The sequence below is a fragment of the Anthonomus grandis genome, chromosome 1 (assembly GCF_022605725.1).
Source record: "Anthonomus grandis grandis chromosome 1, icAntGran1.3, whole genome shotgun sequence".
Classification (NCBI taxonomy): Eukaryota; Metazoa; Arthropoda; class Insecta; order Coleoptera; family Curculionidae; genus Anthonomus; species Anthonomus grandis.
Window position 1 is genome coordinate 13,050,653 of NC_065546.1, and position 21,760 is coordinate 13,072,412.

Sequence of the window (21,760 nt, forward strand, 5' to 3'; positions counted from 1 at the left end):
AAGTGTTACCCCTTCCTTTGCTCAACTCACTACTTATTTGCATAAGCACTGTGCGGCTCTTGATAATGTTTGTTCCACGCAAGTTCATGGAAAGGAGAAAAAACTTGCGAAGAGAGAGGAGCATTTTCCAATTCAAAAAGTTTCCCTTTTCAGCCATGATCAATCCAAATCAAGTCTTTGTAGTCGTTGCAAATCAAATCATAATATTTATCGATGTCCCAGCTTTCTAGCAAAAGGTCCACATGAGAGATATCAACTCGCAAAATCTGTAACAATGTGCATAAATTGCTTAAGCATAAATACTCATTCTGTTAAGGACTGTAAATCTACTCACACTTGTCATAAATGTAAACAGAAGCATCACACTTTGTTGCATTTCGAAAGAAACACTGGCTCTGGTAACAGCAATCATATTATCTCCACTCCCCCACTCTACTGCTTCTCCTATAGATAATGATGCGCAGTCATACTTGCCCGCTGATCTTTCAAATTCTTCGCCTTCAGTCGCAAGTAGTATTAATGATAATGCTTCAATTAATGTTTTACTATCCACAGCTCTGGTGGATACGTTAGACGGATCTGGAAACTTTCAAAAAGTTCGAATATTATTGGATTCGGGTTCTCAACTTCATTTTATTTCGCAAGATTGTGTTAGACGCCTTGGGCTTTCTCCTTATAATATGCCTTGCTCCGTTCAGGGTGTGGGAGAAACCCATGTACCTAATTGTTCAAAAAGTATTTTCACAAAAATTCGCCCTTGTAACAAACTTACCCCTATTGTTGATTTGGAAGCAGCAGTTCTTCCAAAAATTTGTGGTAGTTTACCTAAATCCCCTTTGCCTAAAGGAACATGGCCTCACTTGCGCAATGCTGTGCTGGCTGACCCTACTTATAACATCCCCGGTCCTATTGACATGCTAATAGGTGCTTCTTTGTTGCCTTATATTTTGGAGGAGGGTCGTCTTAATGGTCGGCTCAATGAGCGTGTCGCTATTAACACCATCTTCGGCATTATTTTGATGGATAAAGTGTCGTCAGGGTTTTTGCCTCATGCTTCACAGTCTCTCGTTTGCGTTAATACGTTTATTAATGATACAATGCAAAAGTTTTGGGAAGTTGAGGAGGTACCTCACGTCAAGACTTTATCTCCAGAGGATCCAAAATGCGAGGAAATCTTTGCTAATTCTACCTATCGCAAGAAAAATGGGAGATTCGTAGTTTCCTTGCCATTTCAAAGCCAGGACCCTGAGTTTACTAGCAGTAGAAAATTAGCTGTGCGAAACTTTTTATCGTTAGAGCGCAGACTCGAAAGGAATCCGAAGCTCTACTGTGATTATTCTGCCTTTATGCAGGAATACCTTACTCAAAATCACATGGAATTACTACCTTTAGGGGACATACCACAACGGTCATTTTATATTCCACATCATTGTGTGTTAAAAGATTCCAGTTCCACCACTAAACTTCGCGTAGTATTTAACGCTTCAGCAAAATCTCCCGGGGACATGTCGCTTAATGAGTGTCTTCTCCCTGAACCCAAATTACAAACTGATATTTTCGAGTTACTTCTTGGCTTCAGAATTCATCGTTTTATTTTCACAGCCGATGTTCGTCAAATGTTTAGGCAAATTTTAATAAACCCCGCACACGCCGATTATCAAAGAATCGTGTGGCGCTTCTCCAAAGATCAACCTATCGCTGATTATCGCCTTCTTACAGTTACTTATGGGCTAACTTGTGCACCTTATTTTGCCATTAGGTCGTTATTAGCTTTAGCAGAAGAGGAAAAGATTAATTTTCCTGAAGCTTCCCAAATTATTTTGAGGTCATCTTATGTTGACGACGTCAACGGTGGCTCAGAAACCATTGAGGGAGCGAAAAATCTTTAAAGGGATTTGATGTCTCTTCTGCAGCAAGGTGGTTTTGAACTTCGAAAATGGTGTAGTAATGATCCTCGTTTGTTAGCTGATTTTCAACCATCTTTTCTTTATAATGAAAGTCTTTCACTTAATTTCGATTCAGATAGCCCCTTGAAAGTTTTAGGTCTTTAGTGGAATCATTCTCTTGATGTTTTATAGTTTTCAGTTAGTTCAATTGATAAAGGATGCACAAAACGAATACTTTTGTCTAATTTAGCAAAGATTTTTGATCCTTTGGGATTAATTTCTCCCTTAACTTTTCTTGTTAAGCACTTAATTCAGCGGTTATGGTACTTACAGCTAGGTTGAGATGAAACGCCTCCAAACGAGATCGTTTTTTTGTTGGAATAAATATTATTCGGAGATATCTTCTATATCGGAATGTAAAATTCCTCGTTGTTTGTTCCCTCTCAGTTATAAGACCATAGAAATTCACGGGTTTTGCGATAGCTCCGCAAAGGGCTATTGCGCTGTAATTTACCTATGCTGTTTAACTCCTGATGGAGAAGTAGCCACTCACTTTGTATGTGCTAAGTCAAAAGTTGCACCGCTAAAAACTCTTTCGATTCCACGCTTAGAACTATGCGCAGCCGTGCTTTTGTCTCGTTTGCTGTCACATGTTTTCTAAAATGTATACCTCATCTTTCGCAATGCATAAGATTTTCGCCTGGAGTGACTCAACAATTGCTCTTTTGTGGATCACAGCGTCTCCACATCGTTGGAGTACTTTTCTTAGTAATAGGGTTTCCTTTATCCAAGAAAGGTTACCCGTTTCTTATTGGTATCATGTCTCCTCTAAAAACAATCCTGCGGATTTAGGTTCTAGAGGCTTGTTTCCGGTAGAGTTAAAAAATAGTTCGCTTTGGTGGGCAGGTCCGAGTTTTTTACTTAATTCAAACCGCAACTGGATCCCTTTTGTAAATGTTTCTTTAAATGTCGCTTCTTTCCCTGAAGAAAATAAAACCTGTTTATTGGTTCCAACTTCAGATGATTTTTTTGAAAGCCTCCTTTTGAAGTTTTCATCATTTGATAAATTAACGCGCATTGCAAACAGTCATTGAGTTTTGATCACAATTATCCTGCCCTTTTACCTGGTACTCACGAGTTTACAAAACTTGTAGTAACTTATTTTCATTTAAAATATTTTCATGCAGGTGTCCAAAGCGTTCAGTTTCTTATCATGCAACAATTCTGGATAGTATCTTCCAAATGGGTCATTCGTCAAATTATTTCAAAATGTGTACGCTGCTTTAGGTGTAAACCCCAGTCTATTCAGCCCCCAATGGATGATTTGCCTGCTGTGCGCGTCTCCCAAGTAAAGCCTTTTCTTCACACCGGAGTGGACTACGCCGGGCCTTTTAATGTAAGGATGTCACGCTACTGTGGCAGTCGCACCACTAAGGCTTACTTGTGTCTATTCGTTTGCTTTGCCACCAAGGCTTTACATCTTAAATTGGTCTCTAACCTCTCTACCGAGGCCTTTTTAGCTGCTTTACGTTAGGTTTATCGCTCGCCGTGGCCGTTGTCAGCACTTATATAGCGATTGCGGTACCAATTTTACTGGTGCGTCTAAACAATTGAATGGTTTTATGGTTAATTCTGCCTCGATTGAGGGCATATCATGGCACTTCAATCCACCTTCCGCTCCTCATGTTGGAGGGCTGTGGGAGGCGGGGGTAAAATCTGTTAAAATCCATTTATATCGCGTGATTGGTAATCAGTGTTTAACTTATGAAGAATTAAACACAGTTTTAATTCAAATTGAAGCCTTTTTGAATTCACGTCCTCTTACACCCTTTAGTAACGATCCAAACGACCTGACCGCCTTGACACCAGGGCATTTTTTAGTACTGGAGCCTCTGACTGCTCTCCCCGAAACTGATGTGACCTCGTTACCTGTAAATCGTTTAGATCGCTGGCAGATGCTCCAAAAAATGCATCAAGATTTCTGGCGCCGTTGGTCTAGTGAGTATTTGCACACGCTACATCAACGTGCCAAATGGCATAAGCCTATTGTTAACCTCTCTCCTGGAACTCTAGTGCTAATTCGCAATGACTTAGCACCGCCCCTGCAGTGGCAAATGGGTCGAGTTAGGGAGGTACATCCGGGTTCGGATGGAGTAGTCAGAGTCGCTACTGTTCAAACCAGTAATGGCACCTTAAAGCGACCTGTAGTCAAGCTATGTCCTTTGCCGCTTTTAAGCCACTGAAAAATGCAATGCATTTTTGGTGGGCGGTCTGTTCAGTTTTCTTAAATTTTACAATAATTTTAATCAAGTAGTTCATTCTTCATTCTATTTCAAATTTTCATTAAACTTTAAACTTTAACTCAATTTCGCTTGGCTCACTGTGTAGAAACAATTAGTCAAAGTATTTCTATTCAAATGCATCCAAATAATGTTTTGAGGCCTTATAAAAAGGTGCGCGTCCAACATACTGGGCCAGTTCGTTGAAACCCATTATCAGAAGAAGTAAATTCGCTAAACCGCATCGCTCACGCATCTAGTAGTTCTAGTACTACCCGATACAATCCCGTGTTTATGGGATAAACATAAACACGCATTTCGTACTGAGAAAAAGCTGGCCAGCTAACGCGAGTGAAAAACTGTAATCGAGAGAAAACCAGGTTAGGTCTCACAACCATTAATTGTCAAAAAACAATAAATACAGTCCACTTTTCTCAACAGTGAGCTTTCGATACAGTACTTTCTTAATAAAAATAAAAAATCAAATAGACAAAATGTTTAAAAGTCTATTTACTACTTAATATTATCCTAAACGTACTTACTCGAAAATCGTTTAGAATATTTTTAACGATTTATGTAGAAACTCATTTACAAAATTGAAGTATACATTATAATGTTATCGATGATTTTTTTTTTTAAATGGTTGTAATTTCTTATTTCCGAAGAGCATATCGACAAAATTTAAAAGATTTTAAAATTGTGTCGTTGAGTGTAAGTTTTTTATAGTTCATTTCTATAATCAGTTTTTCAAAATAATTAATTTTATTCAATGTATTTTTAATGGTATAAAATTGTTGCAATGTTTTTTTTTGTTTTTAATGTATTTTTTAGAGCCCTGAGGATCTCTTAGACCTCAAAACATCGACAAAATATATAATTGATCATCTGAAGTAGTTTTTTTGACCTATATGCAATAAACGCAAACATTAAGCAAACTACATTTCAAGTCATAAGTCTTGGCACACAGTTTTCTGCAACTTTTTTTGTGCTATAAATTTAGCCATTGTAAGTTCTAAAATTATCTTCCGCTATAAATATTTATTTTGCACTTATACTATAATTGAAAACTGACCTTGGCAATTATAAGGCATCAATATAAAAGCGAAAACAATTAGCATCTATATTAAAAGATAGACGAAACCGCTTATATAAAAATATATAAAAAATATCCGTGCGAAACAACTAAGCTAGTATCACCATTTATAAATATAAAGATACAAAATTCTGTATAACAGAGGCATCTTAGAAGGCCAACAAGTTTTGACATTAAAATATTTTAATTCCCGACAGCTTGGTTATAGCTGGGAGGCGCTGTAAAAGAGAAATACATAATTTAGTTAATAATTGGTATAAAATATCTTATCAATTAGCGTACTCACGTAATTCATTACTCAGTAGTTGGGCATATTCTGGACCTAAAACAAAAGAAAATTTATTTAAAAATTTATATTTGTCTGCAATTAATCCTTCATTTCCTTACATATTTTTTTAGTTACCGTTTTGACAAAAAAAAGAAACAAACGTGTTTAGTCTCACGGGTTTACTATGTTCTTAAGAACGTTATTCGCAATTTTGCCGAATCCTTTAGGAATCCGACTTTTAGACAGTAATAATTTGCTATTTTGTATGTCTTTTATGGCTCAAAACCTTGCAACTAATCGTAATCATATCCTAGTTTCATAATGTGTTTTAATTAACGAATCAGTTGACGAATAATGTCTCTTTAGCATTTATCCAACGTGACTGAATATGATTAGAAATTCTGACTTCACTAAGAAACGATGGAAATACTATATAAAATTAAGTTAAAACCAACTTTGGGAAAATCAACGTAATTTTCCGTTAAACAACCAACGTTAATTTGTTTTCATATTACTAGTTTTAAGTCGTTGACAATAATTTATTTTCTATTATCTGAGCCACATAGTCTGGACGTTTTTGTACTGGATATTTAGCATCTACCAATGTGTGTTTAGTTTTACCGATAATTATAAAATTTAATTAACATTTTTGAGGTAGGTTTTAACATGTGTATTAAGATTTTGTAATAACTTGTTAATTAATTAGAAACCTTATTTAATTTTTTTACATAAATTGGGATATAATAATATGCCATAAATAATAATGAATTATATTTTAATAAGTGTAAAATTAATTAAATAGTTGTGTATAATATTTAATATACATTTCATAATATTTAATTTCATTTTCTCATATAGCGCAAGGTAACCTGAAAACCAAAGAAAGAGAAAAGAAATCGTGATTCTATTCGTGATTTATTTATTTTTTCTTCCTTTCTTTTGTTATAGATTTCTGGTTCCCCAAAAAAAGCAATAAGCAGAAATCCGTATCGGCGAGTACCACCTCTACTTATTTTTTAATAGTACCTAATAATTAAGTAGTATGTGATTTTCTTACCTGAGGGCGCACTAGGTTCTCGGTTGCAGGGTGCTAAAGGTCCAGGCTGCTCTGGTGGATAGGCAGAGTCAGAGTAAGAAGGTAAACCGTATCCCTCCGCTGGCATAGGCATACCTATAACAGGTGCATTGACCATAGGCATGGGCATTGGAGGATAATCTGTCGCATTATTTATTGCATCATTTTCAAACGTTCTTTGAGGCGCGTCCGCTGGATGTAAAACATTGGTGATGCCCACCTCTGTTACTATTTCCAAGTCTTTGTGACAACCTGAGACAACGGCTTTTAACTAGGAAATTACACAAAAAAGTATGTTGACGAAAGGCGGTATAATTTGCTAAATATATTCTTACTTTTAACTCATAATAAACTTCAAACAACCTGCTTACTGAGAAATTAGGAACATCGACATTATCAGGAATGGTTACTATAAGAAAGCAAGTTTTATCTCCATGTGCTCCTACCCCAGATGTTTGTGTTTTATATATTGTATCACTTATCTCTTTGGAGTTCTGAGATGGACTTGTTGTTATAAATTTTATTTTCTAAAACAAAACTTCAATAAACAGTTACGTTCTAAATCGTTTAATTACTTGTTTTATCTTTAAAGAGATTTCTTCAATATTTTTATTTGACATGTTAGAACAGGATACTCTAATGCTTTTAGCTTTTCCTTGGGTAAATACTCTGTTATCAAACTCCAATTGAACTTCTATAGAACCTCCGCTGCAGCACCAACAACATATAGTATTTTCATCGGATAATGTTAGTGGACTCTAAAAAAAAAAAACAAGACGGTGTACTAATGCAAGTAATCTCAAAAATTATTTCCATAAATTACTTCTCTCTTACTTTACATAGTTATCAATTAACATTATTATTATTAAACAAATTTATACAAAGCAAATCTCGGAATGATTTTAATACATACAAACAATTTAGAAATGTTACTACGAGTGTAATAAGAGCTGAAAAAGAGGCATATTTAAATTTGAAATTTGCAAATTGTAATAATAAAAAACATTGGTGTGAATTAAAAAATATTGATCTTTCTAAAAAATCGAATGCTCAGTACCCTCTGCACTTACAAGACGTCGAAAAACTTAAGTGCTTTTCGCCAGCATAAATAATGGGAATAATAAAACTGATGATGAATTTGTCAATTTTTTTAAACAACTCAGAATTTGTCCTAATGAATTTGAATTTAATTTGATTAGCCAGGACGTGGCTGCTAAAGTTCTACAAAATATAAAAAGCAAAGCATTTGGTGTGGATAATTTAAATATATCTATTGTTTTGCTCTGTTTTCTCACGATAATTAATCCGCTTACCCACATTATAAATGTCTGCTTGGAAAAAAATATTTTCCTAAATTATGGAAGCAGGCTAACGTCATTCCTTTGCCCAAAATAAAAAACCTCACCGAATTTAATCATCTTCGTTCTGTAAGTATTTTTCCTGTTCTTCAAAAGTTATGGAACAACAAATTCTGAATTACTTAAATTTTAATAATTTGATACCAGAATATCAGTCTGGTTTTCGTAAAGTTTACAGCTGTGCTACTGCACGAACTCAGGTAACTGACGATATTTTGTATGATTGTATGCTCTGGATAATAACCCAGTTACCGTGTTGGTTCTTTTAGATTTTTCCAAGGCTTTTGATTTGGTAAATCACAACATTCTTTTAGCATTACTACATTATTTAGGCTTTTGCGAGTCGGCCGTTTCTTTAATATGTTCTTATCTGTCTGACCGGAAATAAAGGGTAACATTAAATGGCAAAAGCCCTGGATGTCATTATTGGCGTTCCCCAAGGTAGTATTCTTGGCCCATTGCTCTATACATTTTATCCATCACAGATTACAAAAATAATAAAATATTATAAACACCACAACTACGCTGATGATACTCAAATTTATTTTTCGTTTAAACACACTGATTGCTCAAGCCAATCAAAAAATTAATACTGATCTAAGCAACTTACTGACGGAAATTCAAAAGGTATATTTAAAAATTAACTTTGCTAAATCAAATTATTCTTTTCTGTAGCGATAGCCACATAGCTGTCCTTTTGAGTAATTTAAAAATTCAACTTAATAACGATGAAATTATTTTTAAAAACAGTGCCAAGATCCTGGTCTGGTAATCAATCATAAATTAACATTTAAAGAGCATATTACGCTCAAATTAAAAACTGGATATTCTGCTTTAAGATCTATTTTTCCCGGAGACACTTTTTAAGTGCCAACATTAAAAAAATGCTTTGCGATTCCCTTGTATTATCACCAACAAACCTCTGCGACACCATCTGTGGGTCCGGTCTTCATTATTATAATTCCTATAGAATACAGAAACTCCAAAATTCTTGCCTTAGGCTTATATTTGGCATCACAAGAAGAGAGCATGTATCTCATAAGCTGAAGGACGCAGCATGGTTAAATATGACGCATGCTGTATTTTATTTGTTTTTTTTTATAAGGTGTTTAAATGGGAAAATCCACCATATCTAGTTAGAAAGGTGAACTATCAAACAGATGTCGTACACAATTTAAATATAAGAAGAAAAAATTTATTAACTGTTTCCTCTCACAACAAAGAAATTTTTAAAAAGTAATTTTCGTATGTAATAGGTCACCTTGTAAATAATTTAAAATATTAGACTTTTCGATGTCCGAGAACGCATTTAAAGCAAAATTTAAGCAGCATTTGTTTAACGCTCCTTCTCAACTAAATAAAAATAACTATGAATATTATTATTAGTGCAAAGTATTAGTGCGAATTAATATAATAAAATTAAAAAAAGGTTTTTTTTAATATTATATACGAAGATGAAATTTAAAGCTGTTATTATAGTTTAACCTTCCCCTCTACTCTTTCTATCCCATTCCTTTTTTTAGGTATATGTTCCTATTTATTTTTTTTGCATACAATTTTTAAATTTTAAGGCGTCAACAGAATTTGGGGGAACTTCTTGAAAGTCACCCCTAAAAGTCTGAATATAATGGCCTATTGGTCACTCACTTCCATTATTACTATGTATGTAAAAAATTATATTGTTAAGGGTCACGAATAATATTCTTATTTTTCTTATTTACATTGAAATAACATAGTGCTGTTCACTGTCTGTGTACCTTTTTTTGTACTTTTTTTTTGGTTTTTGAGTGACCAATAAACGTTTTTATTATTATTATTATTATTATTATAATTATCAGAGCTCTAGTTAATATTTAAGTAATACTACTGGTAAATACTAGTAAATAATAGATGATTAGTTTTATTTAATTTAAGTTATTTGTTTAATGGTGCGACACTGTATAAAAGCTAAATTTAATTTATCATTCCTGCGTTACTCAATCCTTTATTGCATAATGCGAGAAACAAGGAAACGAGACAATATGTACTCTACTTTTGCGTCACGTGACCGGGCAGGCCAATCAAAGCTCTCCGCTTTAACCTGCGCGATCGCGACGAGTCGACGGGAGAATCGAAGAGAAAGCATACGTTAAAATACAAATATGCCCAGCCAATCAGAGAAATTGAGAGTGGAGCAGCCCTCTTGATCCTTTCGTGAAAGTTCGTACGTCAAATTTCGTTGCGATTAGCTACGGAAATTGAAAATCAACGGATTGGTTCTGTTTAACTTAACCTATATTGCAGATTTTATTTGCTTTGCTTGCTTCCTAATAATTGATTTAATTATCAACAATTATATCAACTTTGCGACTATTTGAGTGAAAATTCATAGTGTATAGTGTTGAGTGTTTACTCCATTATCTATAAAATCCATATTTGTGCTGGTTTTGGGCTCAAAAACAAACAATTTAGTGTTTGAGTTTCATTACCTTTCAATAAACTTGCCAGTGTTTCTTAGTGCATAATTTCCTTGCACCAATATTTGCACTTATCTGTTGCTGTCTGTTAGACAATTATGGCATCACTAAGGTAAGATACATATAATTTTTTTAGTTCTAATTTGAATAATTATTTATTTTGCAGTCAACAAAATGCAATCTGTGAAGTTTGTGATAAGGAATTTTCAAGCACATCTACCAGAAACAGGCATTGGAAAAAGTTTCACCCTGAATTTGTTGGGAAGGAACAAATAAAACACATTATATGTCCAATGTGTACTAATGATATCCAGACATTTTCATATTTTAACTGTTTAAACAAACATTTGCTTGATATTCACCATATAACTGTCAAAGAATCAATTTTAAATTTTAGGAATTTTGAAGATTTCACATCTTGGAGGGCACAAGATAATAGGGAAGTAGATTATGCTTGTCAGACCCGAAACAAGTTTAAGAATGGGGAAGAACACATATTTTACCATTGCAACAGGAGCGATATCAGAGGTTGTACAAAGTCTTAGTTATCATTATCAAACATACATAAGTATGTTTTGTTGTGTTTACTTTTAGGATTTAATAGCGCGTGCAAAGTGAGAAGTGAGAAGTCTGGGGGAAGCATTCGCATTCAAGGAACATGTCCCTCAAGGATTTTAGTAAAAGTTTTAACAAGCGGTAGTAATCTTTTATTATATTTTATATAGGTAGTTACATTCATTCATAATCATTCATCAGTTGCTGTGAAATTTGTGGAAACTCATGTAGGACATGCAGATGAGTTAAGATCAAAACGGTTGTCCAAGGCTAAAGAAAATATTGTAGTTGGGCCATTGACTGCAGGAGTGACAAATGAAAGGATAATTCAAGATGCTAGGAAAATTCAGAACAACACAATAGAAAGACTAAACCTACTAACAAGAGGAGACCTTGCATATTTGTTAAGGAAGTATAATATTGACAAAAAAAGAGATGCTGATGATATGGTAGCGACAGCTTTAAAAATTAATGAATGGAATAGCCAAGGAAAAAATTATGCGTTTTTATTTAAAAGAATAGGTATGTACATAAATGAATATACACTAATAAAAAATAAGCATGTTTTAAGAGTAAGTAAATATATCGTCCCCTTTACCACATACCGACGTAAGTGTAAAAAAGCCAAAAAAATTAAGTTAAGCCTTTATGTTATATAACTTTAGTGTACTTTTCATATGACAAACAGGCGTATCTCTATTTCTTGTACTTTTTTCGTAATAAATATCCAAGTTTTGTGACTATCAATGTCATATTATGTGCTTATGATTTACAAGAATATATAAGAAAACGACGTATCTGATATTTATAGGCAATTTAAAGAACAAAACAATGGCATGAACAATAAAAGATTCACGTTATTGATGTTGCATTTTTTAAATGAAATTTTATGTAATAAATATACAAGTATCTAGTTAACTTGTTCTATCTTTAATCGATCATCCTGTATGTACATTGAGCTTTCATTTTTAGGCGATAGTTATCCGGGATTGAATAATCATGATTTTGCTGTGGGATACATTAATGGAATAATGGAAAAAAAATTAAAGGACTTTAAAAGGATTATTTGCATAGATGGGACACACGGAACAAATAGAAGAAATCTAGATCTAACAATAATTCTCGTTAAGGATGAAAATAATATGGGCTTCCCAGTCGCATTTTTACTTTCAAACAGGTTAGACCAAGTAATCCAAGAAATCTTTTTTAGGGCTCTTCAACTAAGGCTGGGCGAGACTCTTCAGACCGACTATATAATGAGTGATGATGATCCCAAATATTATAATGCATGGATCAAGGTGATGAATTTAGCAGAAAAACCTAGAAGACTTCTTTGTTCATGGCACATTATCAAGAATTGGAACATCAAAGGAAGATCAAAATTGAAGAAGGCAGAAAACAGAATACATATGAAGAAGGAAATGAGGAACATTTTAAAGGAGACCAATGTTGCCACTTTTATGGTGTTAAAAGAAAACTATTTCAAGCATTTGGAAGAGGAGGGTGAACACGATTTCTTGAGATACTTGCAGACGTAAGTTAGCAGTATAAAAATACTGCCAACAAAAATTATGACTAAATAGTAATATTATTTGTTTGCAGCTTCTATTTTCAAACTGAAGAAAGGATGATGATGTGGGCCCATTGCCACAGAATAAATGTTGGTATAAATACAAATATGGCTATAGAAAGTTTAAACAAAGTACTAAAATACAATAAAATGGGAGGTCGACGCAATCTTAGGTATAAATAATTTGCTTAATTCAAAAAATTGAGATTGAAATTAAATACCAAACTTGTAAATGTAGAGTTGAAAAGTTGCTGGATTTGTTGGATGAACTTGTGGATGAGAGGATGTGGAAGAGGATAATTAATAGTGAAAGACCAAACTCAAATAGCTATCAGCATAAAATTGTAATAGAAGCCCATAAGAAAGCCGAAAAAATGAATGGTAAGGTAGAATTTTTAGAATTTGGAAAATTTAAAGTACAAAGTGTTTCGGTAAGTGGTAAGTTCTATGTTGTGTCTTGTCATGAACTATGTGATGAGCAATGTCGCACTGGATACTGTAAGACCTGTAAAATATGTTTTCATAAATACAGATGTGAGTGTCCAGAAAATTCTGTCAAAACAGTACTTTGTAAACATATACATGCTGTAGCCATTTTTGAGCAGAGGAGCGAGTTTGTTGTAGGGCCCCCAACTGTGAGTGAAGAGGAAGAGGATAATGTTTTGTATGTTAATCAACCCACAACTAGCCAAATCAATTATCAGGAGGATGTAAACCATTTTATTCAGGAGAGTTCAAGAATGAAAATCAATAGTTCTGCAATGGACTTTGAAGAAAATCGAGAAGTAGTTTGAGTAAAATATAAGTTACATTTTTATTACATCGTTTATACTTATTTTAAGATTGCATTGCAAGAAATTTGTAGCTATGGTAGAAGTTTAGATAAAAATGCATTTGCCAGATTTATGGCTGTAATCAACAAATTTAAAAATAAAGAGGTGGAGGAAGAAAATTCTCAGGGCATTGAAAAGAAAAGAAAAATTGAAAAACAAATGTACTATGCAAATAAAAAATAAGCTAGATTTCTTTGTGTATTTAATGGCTAGATAATATTTGAATTGTAGCTATTTTTTATGTTTGTATAGCTGTGAAGTTAACAAAAATAGGATGTGGTATTTTATATAGTATTTTGTGTTATAATCAGTATAATATAACTAAGTATATTTTTTGTAAGGTTTTGGTGTAGGTTTCAAATTGTAAAAACAAATTTTAAGACGTCATAATGGTTTAAATAACGGTGTTGGTTTCTGTATAACTATTTTTATATCTTTTATTTTAAGACTAAAATATTAGCTTATTTTGTATGTTAATATTCAACTAATCATTTTCTATTACATTTTGTTTGCTATGTTTTTAATATTTTTTAGGGTGCAGAAAAACTAATTGGATTAACTTGAAATTGACATGGAACGAGGAAGATCCTCTGTGAGTATATATTTATTAATAAAAATGTATACAGAGCAGTAATTTTTTTTTCATGTTACTACAAAAAAAAACTATTGAATGGAAGTTTGAATGGTTTGGGCTGTATATACATGACCAGCAGAGATGACAAATAAGCTAAAGAAGTGCGAGTCTACATACTATATACCAGATTAATACATTTAGCTTCTTTGTATTTAATTTTGAGGTTGTTCATATTAAAAATGCCATAAATTATTATATTTAAATAACAAATAAATTTATAGTTTTTTATTATTTGAAATAAACAAAGTTAAAATATAATTTCTACGTTTTTTTTTGTTTTCTGTTCTTATACTTTGATTTTTTAGTCATATTTACCCTTTATCCAGCTTTTCCAACCATATATATACTTTATATCAACCACTAAAGTGTAATGTATAGAATATGTATAGTGGTAGTGGACAATTTAAAATAATTAAAATAATATACTTTCAAATAACTATTGACAATTATTATATTACTAAGGTGCATATTAGAATTATGACATAGAGCTATGTAAAAATGCGAACTTTAAAATGTTCACCATATATTGTTAATAAATTTAATTGCCATTTATTTTTATTTTCCAACTTTCTTATTTATCCACTCATCCACCTATTAACCAATTAATTTATCAGCTCTACAAACCAATTCAATTTCGTATCACCACATTTTTAATATTTAACTAACAATTATAATTAAATAATTCATACATTGCGCTTACACGTATCGCTATACAAAATGATTAACAAATTTCGTCAATAAAAGAGATAATTTGCTATAAAAACCAAATTTGGCAAGTATTTATAAAATATTTTAAAAATAATAATTGATCACACCCTGTAAATATTTAAAAAAATCAATAATCCATTTACTAATAAAATATATATAAATAAAATATAGCTAAAATATCTTCTTATTAAATGTTTTTAATGCATATTGCACTTTTCTTCATCTAAAACATATACGCATCATAAAAACCTAATTAAATATAAATATGAATAGAAAAACTCTACACACATTGAAAATTTCCTATTTTGAATTTGGCGGTTCGCATACTACGCCCTCGCGGATGCCGAAGCGCTCTCATTGGCTAGGCATATTTGTATTTTAACGTATGCTCGTCGAGAAGAGGCTGTGAAGCAGTATTTTTTAGTTCGTTCAGTTTAAGAATATAACAAACAGTCAAACATGTAACTCAAACCATTAAAGGCAAACTGTAAAACTGAGTAGCCTTTTTTATTAAACCGATATTGGGAATATCTTACCAGCCAGGGGCAACACAAGAATCCCGAAAAATACATTGGTCCTTCGTAGACGGATATAACCAAGAAATAACGCCGGCATCCGCCATGTAAACCAGTGATCCAGTTGCAAACGGGAAACATGGCCGCCGTGAAAACCCGAAAATGCGAAGCATTGCATTGTGAAATATGTTGTAATAATTCATACAATTGAAGCTGACGAATTCAGAGCCAGGAAAAATAAGGTTAGTTCATTTTCCATCATCCCACTTATCATTAATGCAATATTCATGCCATTTGAACCACCTCTTTTAATTTATACATATTTGTTTTATTTTTATCCACTATTTAATAACAAATCTACCGAGTGAGGTATGTTACTAGTTTAGTGTTTAGGTATGTGTTATGTTATTTAATTCAAACAATATAAAGCATAGCTGCCTATAACCCGCCTTAGACAGGCCTTTAGTCTATCCAATTAACTGATTTACGCACTTAATTTAATACTTATATTTTTCTTCTTTGGTTTACTAGCCTTTACCTTTCTGATTAACCTCATTAAGCCTACCATAAATAATAAAAATGACAAACAAAAAGCAAAGAAGTAATGTCGATCTAAATGACTCATCCCAGGAGGGGTCTAAAGCTCAGGTAGAAGAATATAATATTCTTGTAGCTCAACGCGATGCACTAACAAATGAAATACGTAGATTTCAATCATTTTTAGAGAATAAATGTATAGATTTAGACAATCCTCGAGACAACCCTATATTAAAAATAGATTTGAGCACCCGTTTAACTAATATTGAGCCCATTCTTAGTGAATTTAAAATTATTCAGCTAAAAATTGAGCAATTGTGCTTGGCTAATGATTTCGAAGAATCAGATAGCCAAGAGCAAGAGCGTACTGAATTTGAAAATTTATTTTATGAAACTGTATCCAATGCCAAAGCAACTCTAGAAAGAATTGATAAACTTATTAATGCAAGTGTGCAGCCAGACTTAAGCTCAATCCCACATTTTCCCACCTTTCAATCAATATATCCATATGGTCCTCGTTTGCCCCCTATACCCCTACCTAAATTTAATGACTCTTAAGAACATGGACCAACTTTAAGGACACATTTCTCTCTTTAATAGATAAAAGTACACAAATTAACAATGTGGAAAAATTTTATTATTTACAATCTACCCTGCAGGTAGAGGCAGCTCAAATCATTAGCTCATTGGTAGCTACCAAGCATAGTTATGCTACAGCATGGTCTTTATTGCAAGAGAGATATGAAAATAAAAAGGCAATCATACATTCCCACATTAAAAGCATTTTTGAATTGCCTGTTATCAAAGACGAATCCCACATTCAGCTACGAAAATTCTTAGACCTATTTTAAACCCACTTTAAATCTTTACAAAACCTCGGGGAACCAGTAAAACAATGGTGCACGCCTGTTATATATCTGTCGAACTCAAAACTAGATTTTTCAACCCGAAAGGAATGGGAAACTTTCACTAAAGATATTGAAATGCCAACAATCCAGGATTTTTTAACATTCTTATCTCAGCGATGTTGCTTTTTAGAATCTTTGGATTTTAAACTAAATAATAAAAAGTTTCCTAGTAAGTTTGAAAAATCCTATGAACGTAAAACTTTAATAACCCAAAATGCTCTACGCTCATGTCCTAATGTAGTGTGTCCCATGTGTAAAGATACACATTTTATCTATTCATGCAGAAAGTTTTTAGAGTTGTCTGTATCAAGTAGGTTTTTTGAGGCAAGGAAAGCAAATCTATGCACAAACTGCTTGCGTCCAGGCCATAGACATGGAGAATGTCATTCAACAAACTGTTGTAGAAGATGTCAAGCGAGGCATCATACCCTATTATATAGAGAATCTAATCAGGATTCTAATTACGATTCTAATATCCACTCAACTGGTAAACCTCATCAATCCCAATCAAGATATATGCAACCTAACCTTTTACAGCCTAAACGAGAAACAAACTCAAATTATACAAGTACTCTCAATTCTGGACAGCCTATGATGCAAGGCAATAACGCCAATCATCAATCTCATGTAACTGCATCGAAGCATGCACCCTTTAGTCCTGGTAGCCAACAACAAAATACAATCAATCATAGTCTTATGTGTGAAACCCCAAATGCACCCCTCTCCCATAATTCGGGGTATTCAGATTTACCCAGTACAAGCCAAACAACCCAAAACCTGTGGTGTGCTAGCCAAAATCCCAACTCATTTGTTCTTCTTTCTACAGCATCCTTATGTATTTATGACAAAAACCACAAATCCATTATTTGCAAAGCCATTTTGGATAATGGTAGCCAATCAAACTTTATTAGTGAAAAATTATTCAAGCTATTAAATATACCATACCAATCTGTGAATATGTCAGTCTCTGGCATAGGCCCTGACGTCACAAACCTCACTAAACGAGTCCAGTTACAAATAAAGTCCATGATCAATAATTTTTCAGCTAAAATCCCAGCCTTGGTGATTAATAAAATCACAGAGCTTACACCTCAAATTCCCATTGATATTTCTAGCATAAAACTACCCGCTGACATCATTATTGCTGATTCAAGCTTTCACACCCCTTCGAAGGTTGATCTTCTGATAGGAGCTTGTTTATTTTATAATATACTTTGCTCTAGGCAAATAAAAACTGGCAATGGCAATCCCATTCTACAGGAGACCCAGCTTGGATGGGTAGTAAGCGGACCACTTTCTTTACTGGCAAATGTTTCCTATGCATCATCGTATAAAACCCATAGCCAATCATTGTTTTGCAACAATGACCTCCAAGGCTGTCTTGAAAAATTTTGGTTGACAGAAGAAACCACTCAGCAAGTACCCCAAGTCCTCTCTAAAGAAGAGCTCGAATGTGATGATCATTTTCAAGAAACCACTCATCAGGACTTAACAGGCCGCTTCATAGTGCAACTACCTACTAAACCCAATGTTTTTAATCTAGTCACCTGCAGCCTGCTTTAAAGGGATTCTATTCTCTGGAGCAGAAATTTGACAAGCACCCAGAAATTAAAAAATTATACATAGATTATATTAAAAAATATATCTCTTTGGGCCACATGTCTGAAATACATCCTAATCAATCAATTGATTTCAAGTATCCATGCTATTATCTTCCCCACCACTGTGTTGAAAAGGTTGATAGCACCACAACCCGTTTAAGAGTAGTCTTTGATGCCTCTTGCGTCTCAAGCACGGGCCTATCCCTGAACGACACCCTTAAAATAGGTCCTAATATTCAAAACGATTTGTTCTCCATCATTGTGAAATTCCGTAAACACAATTATGTTCTTATCGGTGACATCGCCAAGATGTATCGCCAGATTTTACTAGAGCCATGTCAACGCAACCTTCAGCGTATAATATGGCGGGACAACCCCAACGAAAATATTCGACATTTTACCTTAAATACTGTTACTTATGGTATGGCAAGTTCCTCCTATTTAGCTACTCGCTGTCTCAAGGAAATTTCTGATCGTTCTAAAAACAACTACCCCCATGAAAGTCAAGTGTTACGTACGGACTGCTACGTTGACGATATCGCGTCAGGAACTGATACCAAAGAAGAGCTTATCGTCCTTGGAAAGAATCTTGTTGCTCTTCTTAAGAAATTTGGATTCGACTTAAGAAAGTTTTGCTCAAATGACCCCAAAGTGTTATCAGAGTTAAACCCAGATGCATCTAATGACACACATTTTATTCTGAATGGTGAGCATAGTACAAAAACCCTTGGGATATCCTGGAATCCCAGACAAGATTTATTTATATACACTTCAACCATAAACTCCAATTCTAAACCAGTAACAAACAGAACCATTATTTCCTTAATTTCTCAAATCTTTGACCCGTTGGGCCTCTAAGGTCCCATGATAGTTCAAATAAAGCTGCTCTTACAAAAGCTATGGCTTCTCAAGGTCGATTGGGACGATCCTGTTCCCACAGATATTTTTCGAACTTGGAAAAATGTTACTTATCATCTATTTTTAGTAGACTACTTTCGAATTCCTCGACAAGTAACCATCAAAAATGCAATTTTCTTAGAGCTCCATGGATTTTGTGACTCCTCAATAAATGCCTTTGGAGCATATCTATGTACGTTCAATCGACCCGCTTGGCAACATTGCAGTCAACCTCTTATGTGCTAAAAGTCGAGTAGCTCCCCTAAAGGCTGCAACCTTGCCCCATCTCGAGCTTTGCGGAGCTCTAGTTTTATCACGATTGATGAAGAAGGCTCTAAATGCCCTAGATTGCAGCCCAGACAAAATAAATTTTTATGCCGACTCTACCATAGTTCTCTGTTGGATTTCTTTGGAACCTCGCCAGTTAAAAACTTATGTGTGCAATCAAGTTTCTGAGATCCAGCAACTTACCAATATAAACAGTTGGCACCACATATCTTCAACAGAAAATCCAGCAGACATAATATCTAGGGGCACCAATCCTCAAGATCTGAAATCTTGTTCCTTATGGTGGCATGGACCTTCATTTCTTTCGAAGCCTACAGAATTTTGGCCAAAGAATACCAATATTTTGAATTTTAAACGTAAACCACCCGATCCTGGCATCCTAGAATTGAACCCAAAGTCCATAATCCTTACTTCAGCTCATATAGAAAGAAATTCTTTGTTTGACAAATTTTCAGACTACAACAAGCTAGTCAACGTAACCGCCTATTGCCTTAGATTTGTTCAGAATATAAAATCACCCAAGACCATTCGTCAAATTAGACATTTAACGCCCACAGAGCGTCAGAATGCATTAAATACTCTAGTCTTTATGGCCCAAGTTGAATGTTTTTCTGACGACATTCGAAACCTTAAAGTTAAGGGAAATGTAAAACCTCAAAGTAAACTAAAATCCTTGAACCCATTTATAGATAGTCAAGGTATTCTGCGTGTCGTTGGACGATTAAAAAATTCTTCCCTCGATTACCAAACCAAACATCCTATGTTGTAACCACAATATCACTCTTTGACCCGTTTACTCATGAGCATAAAAGAAACTTTCACCCAGGAGTACAATCAACACTATCGTTTGTCAGGCAATCCTTTTGGCCTCTTCATGGAAAATCAGGCGTAAAATCTATTCTTCAAAAATGCGTAGTTTGCTATAAAGTAAATCCCAAGCTCTTAGCTACCCTCATGGGAGACTTACCTGAACACGGAGTTACCCCTTCTAAACCATTCCTCCACACCGGCGTAGATTATGGTGGATTTTTTCTTATGAAGGAACCGAAGTTAAGAAACCGCAGATTTATAAAAGCCTACTTATGCGTCTTTGTCTGTCTAGCTACCAAGGCTGTACACTTAGAGGTAGTCAGCGATCTAACCTCTCAAGGATTTATAGCTATGCTTAAACGGTTTGTGTCAAGACGAGGGTTGTGTAAACATTTGTACTCTGACAATGGAACGAATTTCGTTGGAGCACGGAGTGAATTACAAGAAATATTCAAATTTTATGATACTTCTGAGCTTCAGGCTTATTTTAAAAACAATATGATTAATTTTCACTTTAACCCTGCTAGATCACCACATTTTGGGGGTTTATGGGAGGGTGTAGTGAAATCATTCAAACACCATTTGCGGCGTATTTCATCTGAGGATAAGCGTTTAACCTATGAAGAGTTTTATACCTTTGTGGTTCAGGTAGAGGCAATATTGAATTCCCGTCCTATTCTGCCTCTCCGCAACGATCCTTTAGACCTTGAATCCTTAACTCCCGGGCATTTCCTTGTTGGACATGCGCTCAATATGGTTCCCGATGCTGACTTCAAGGAGACCCCAATGAATCGGCTTACCAGATATCAAATGCTCCAGTCTATGGTTCAACATTTCTGGCGGAGATGGTCAGAGCAGTACCTCCACACCCTCCTTGAGAGACACAAGTGGCGCTTCAAAAGTGAAAGTCCCAACCTTCTTGGCGCATTGGTTTTGCTCAAGGATGACAGCAACCCTCTTCCAAGTGGACCGCTGCTCGAATCACTGATGTTCACCCCGGAAAGGATGAAGTGGTGCGTGTGGTGAGGATTTCGAATGGAAACATTTTAAAACGAAGTATCGTTAAGGTATGGCCTCTTCCAATTTCCGATTAAAACCTTTGTCAGTGTTAGCTTAGTTTTCTTCTAACTGAACTTGTGAATCAAATAACTTTAAGTTTATATTTTAGTTTAATTTGTTAAATTTAACTTATACTTATTAATTTTTTTAATTACTTAATTTTAGAGCTTTAGCTTGTTGAAAGGTACTCCGGGTACTTTCAAGGGTCGCGGTATGATTAGTTTTATTTAATTTAAGTTATTTGTTTAATGGTGCGACACTGTATAAAAGCTAAATTTAATGTATCATTCTTGCGTTACTCGATCCTTTATTGCATAATGCGAGAAACAAGGAAACGAGACAATATGTACTCTACTTTTGCGTCACGTGACCGGGCAGGCCAATCGAAGCTCTCCGCTTTAACCTGCGCGATCGCGACGAGTCGACGGGA

The 21,760-nt window shown here is 34.4% G+C and overlaps 2 protein-coding genes across 4 annotated transcripts in view; one reads left to right on the plus strand and one right to left on the minus strand.

The window, feature by feature from the left end:
* Positions 1-5,261: 5,261 nt before the first annotated feature.
* The window catches only part of LOC126738184 (arrestin domain-containing protein 3-like), a 28,547-nt gene continuing 12,048 nt past the window's right edge, over positions 5,262-21,760 (minus strand). For all 3 annotated transcript variants that reach the window (XM_050443403.1, XM_050443396.1, XM_050443407.1), the window contains exons 5-9: positions 7,177-7,359; positions 6,937-7,128; positions 6,584-6,872; positions 5,545-5,580; positions 5,262-5,476 (exon numbers count right to left, since the gene is read on the minus strand). In XM_050443403.1, coding sequence (XP_050299360.1) covers positions 5,442-5,476; positions 5,545-5,580; positions 6,584-6,872; positions 6,937-7,128; positions 7,177-7,359 — 735 coding nt within the window. In that variant the 3' untranslated portion in view covers positions 5,262-5,441. The remainder of the gene's footprint in view (positions 5,477-5,544; positions 5,581-6,583; positions 6,873-6,936; positions 7,129-7,176; positions 7,360-21,760) is intronic.
* LOC126738177 (uncharacterized) lies at positions 10,385-13,715 on the plus strand. The gene is made up of 8 exons (XM_050443383.1): positions 10,385-10,527; positions 10,582-10,943; positions 11,010-11,111; positions 11,172-11,492; positions 11,943-12,504; positions 12,573-12,713; positions 12,779-13,325; positions 13,383-13,715. The coding sequence occupies exons 1-8, from the start codon at positions 10,514-10,516 to the stop codon at positions 13,554-13,556; spliced, it is 2,223 nt and encodes a 740-aa protein (XP_050299340.1). The 5' UTR covers positions 10,385-10,513; the 3' UTR covers positions 13,557-13,715.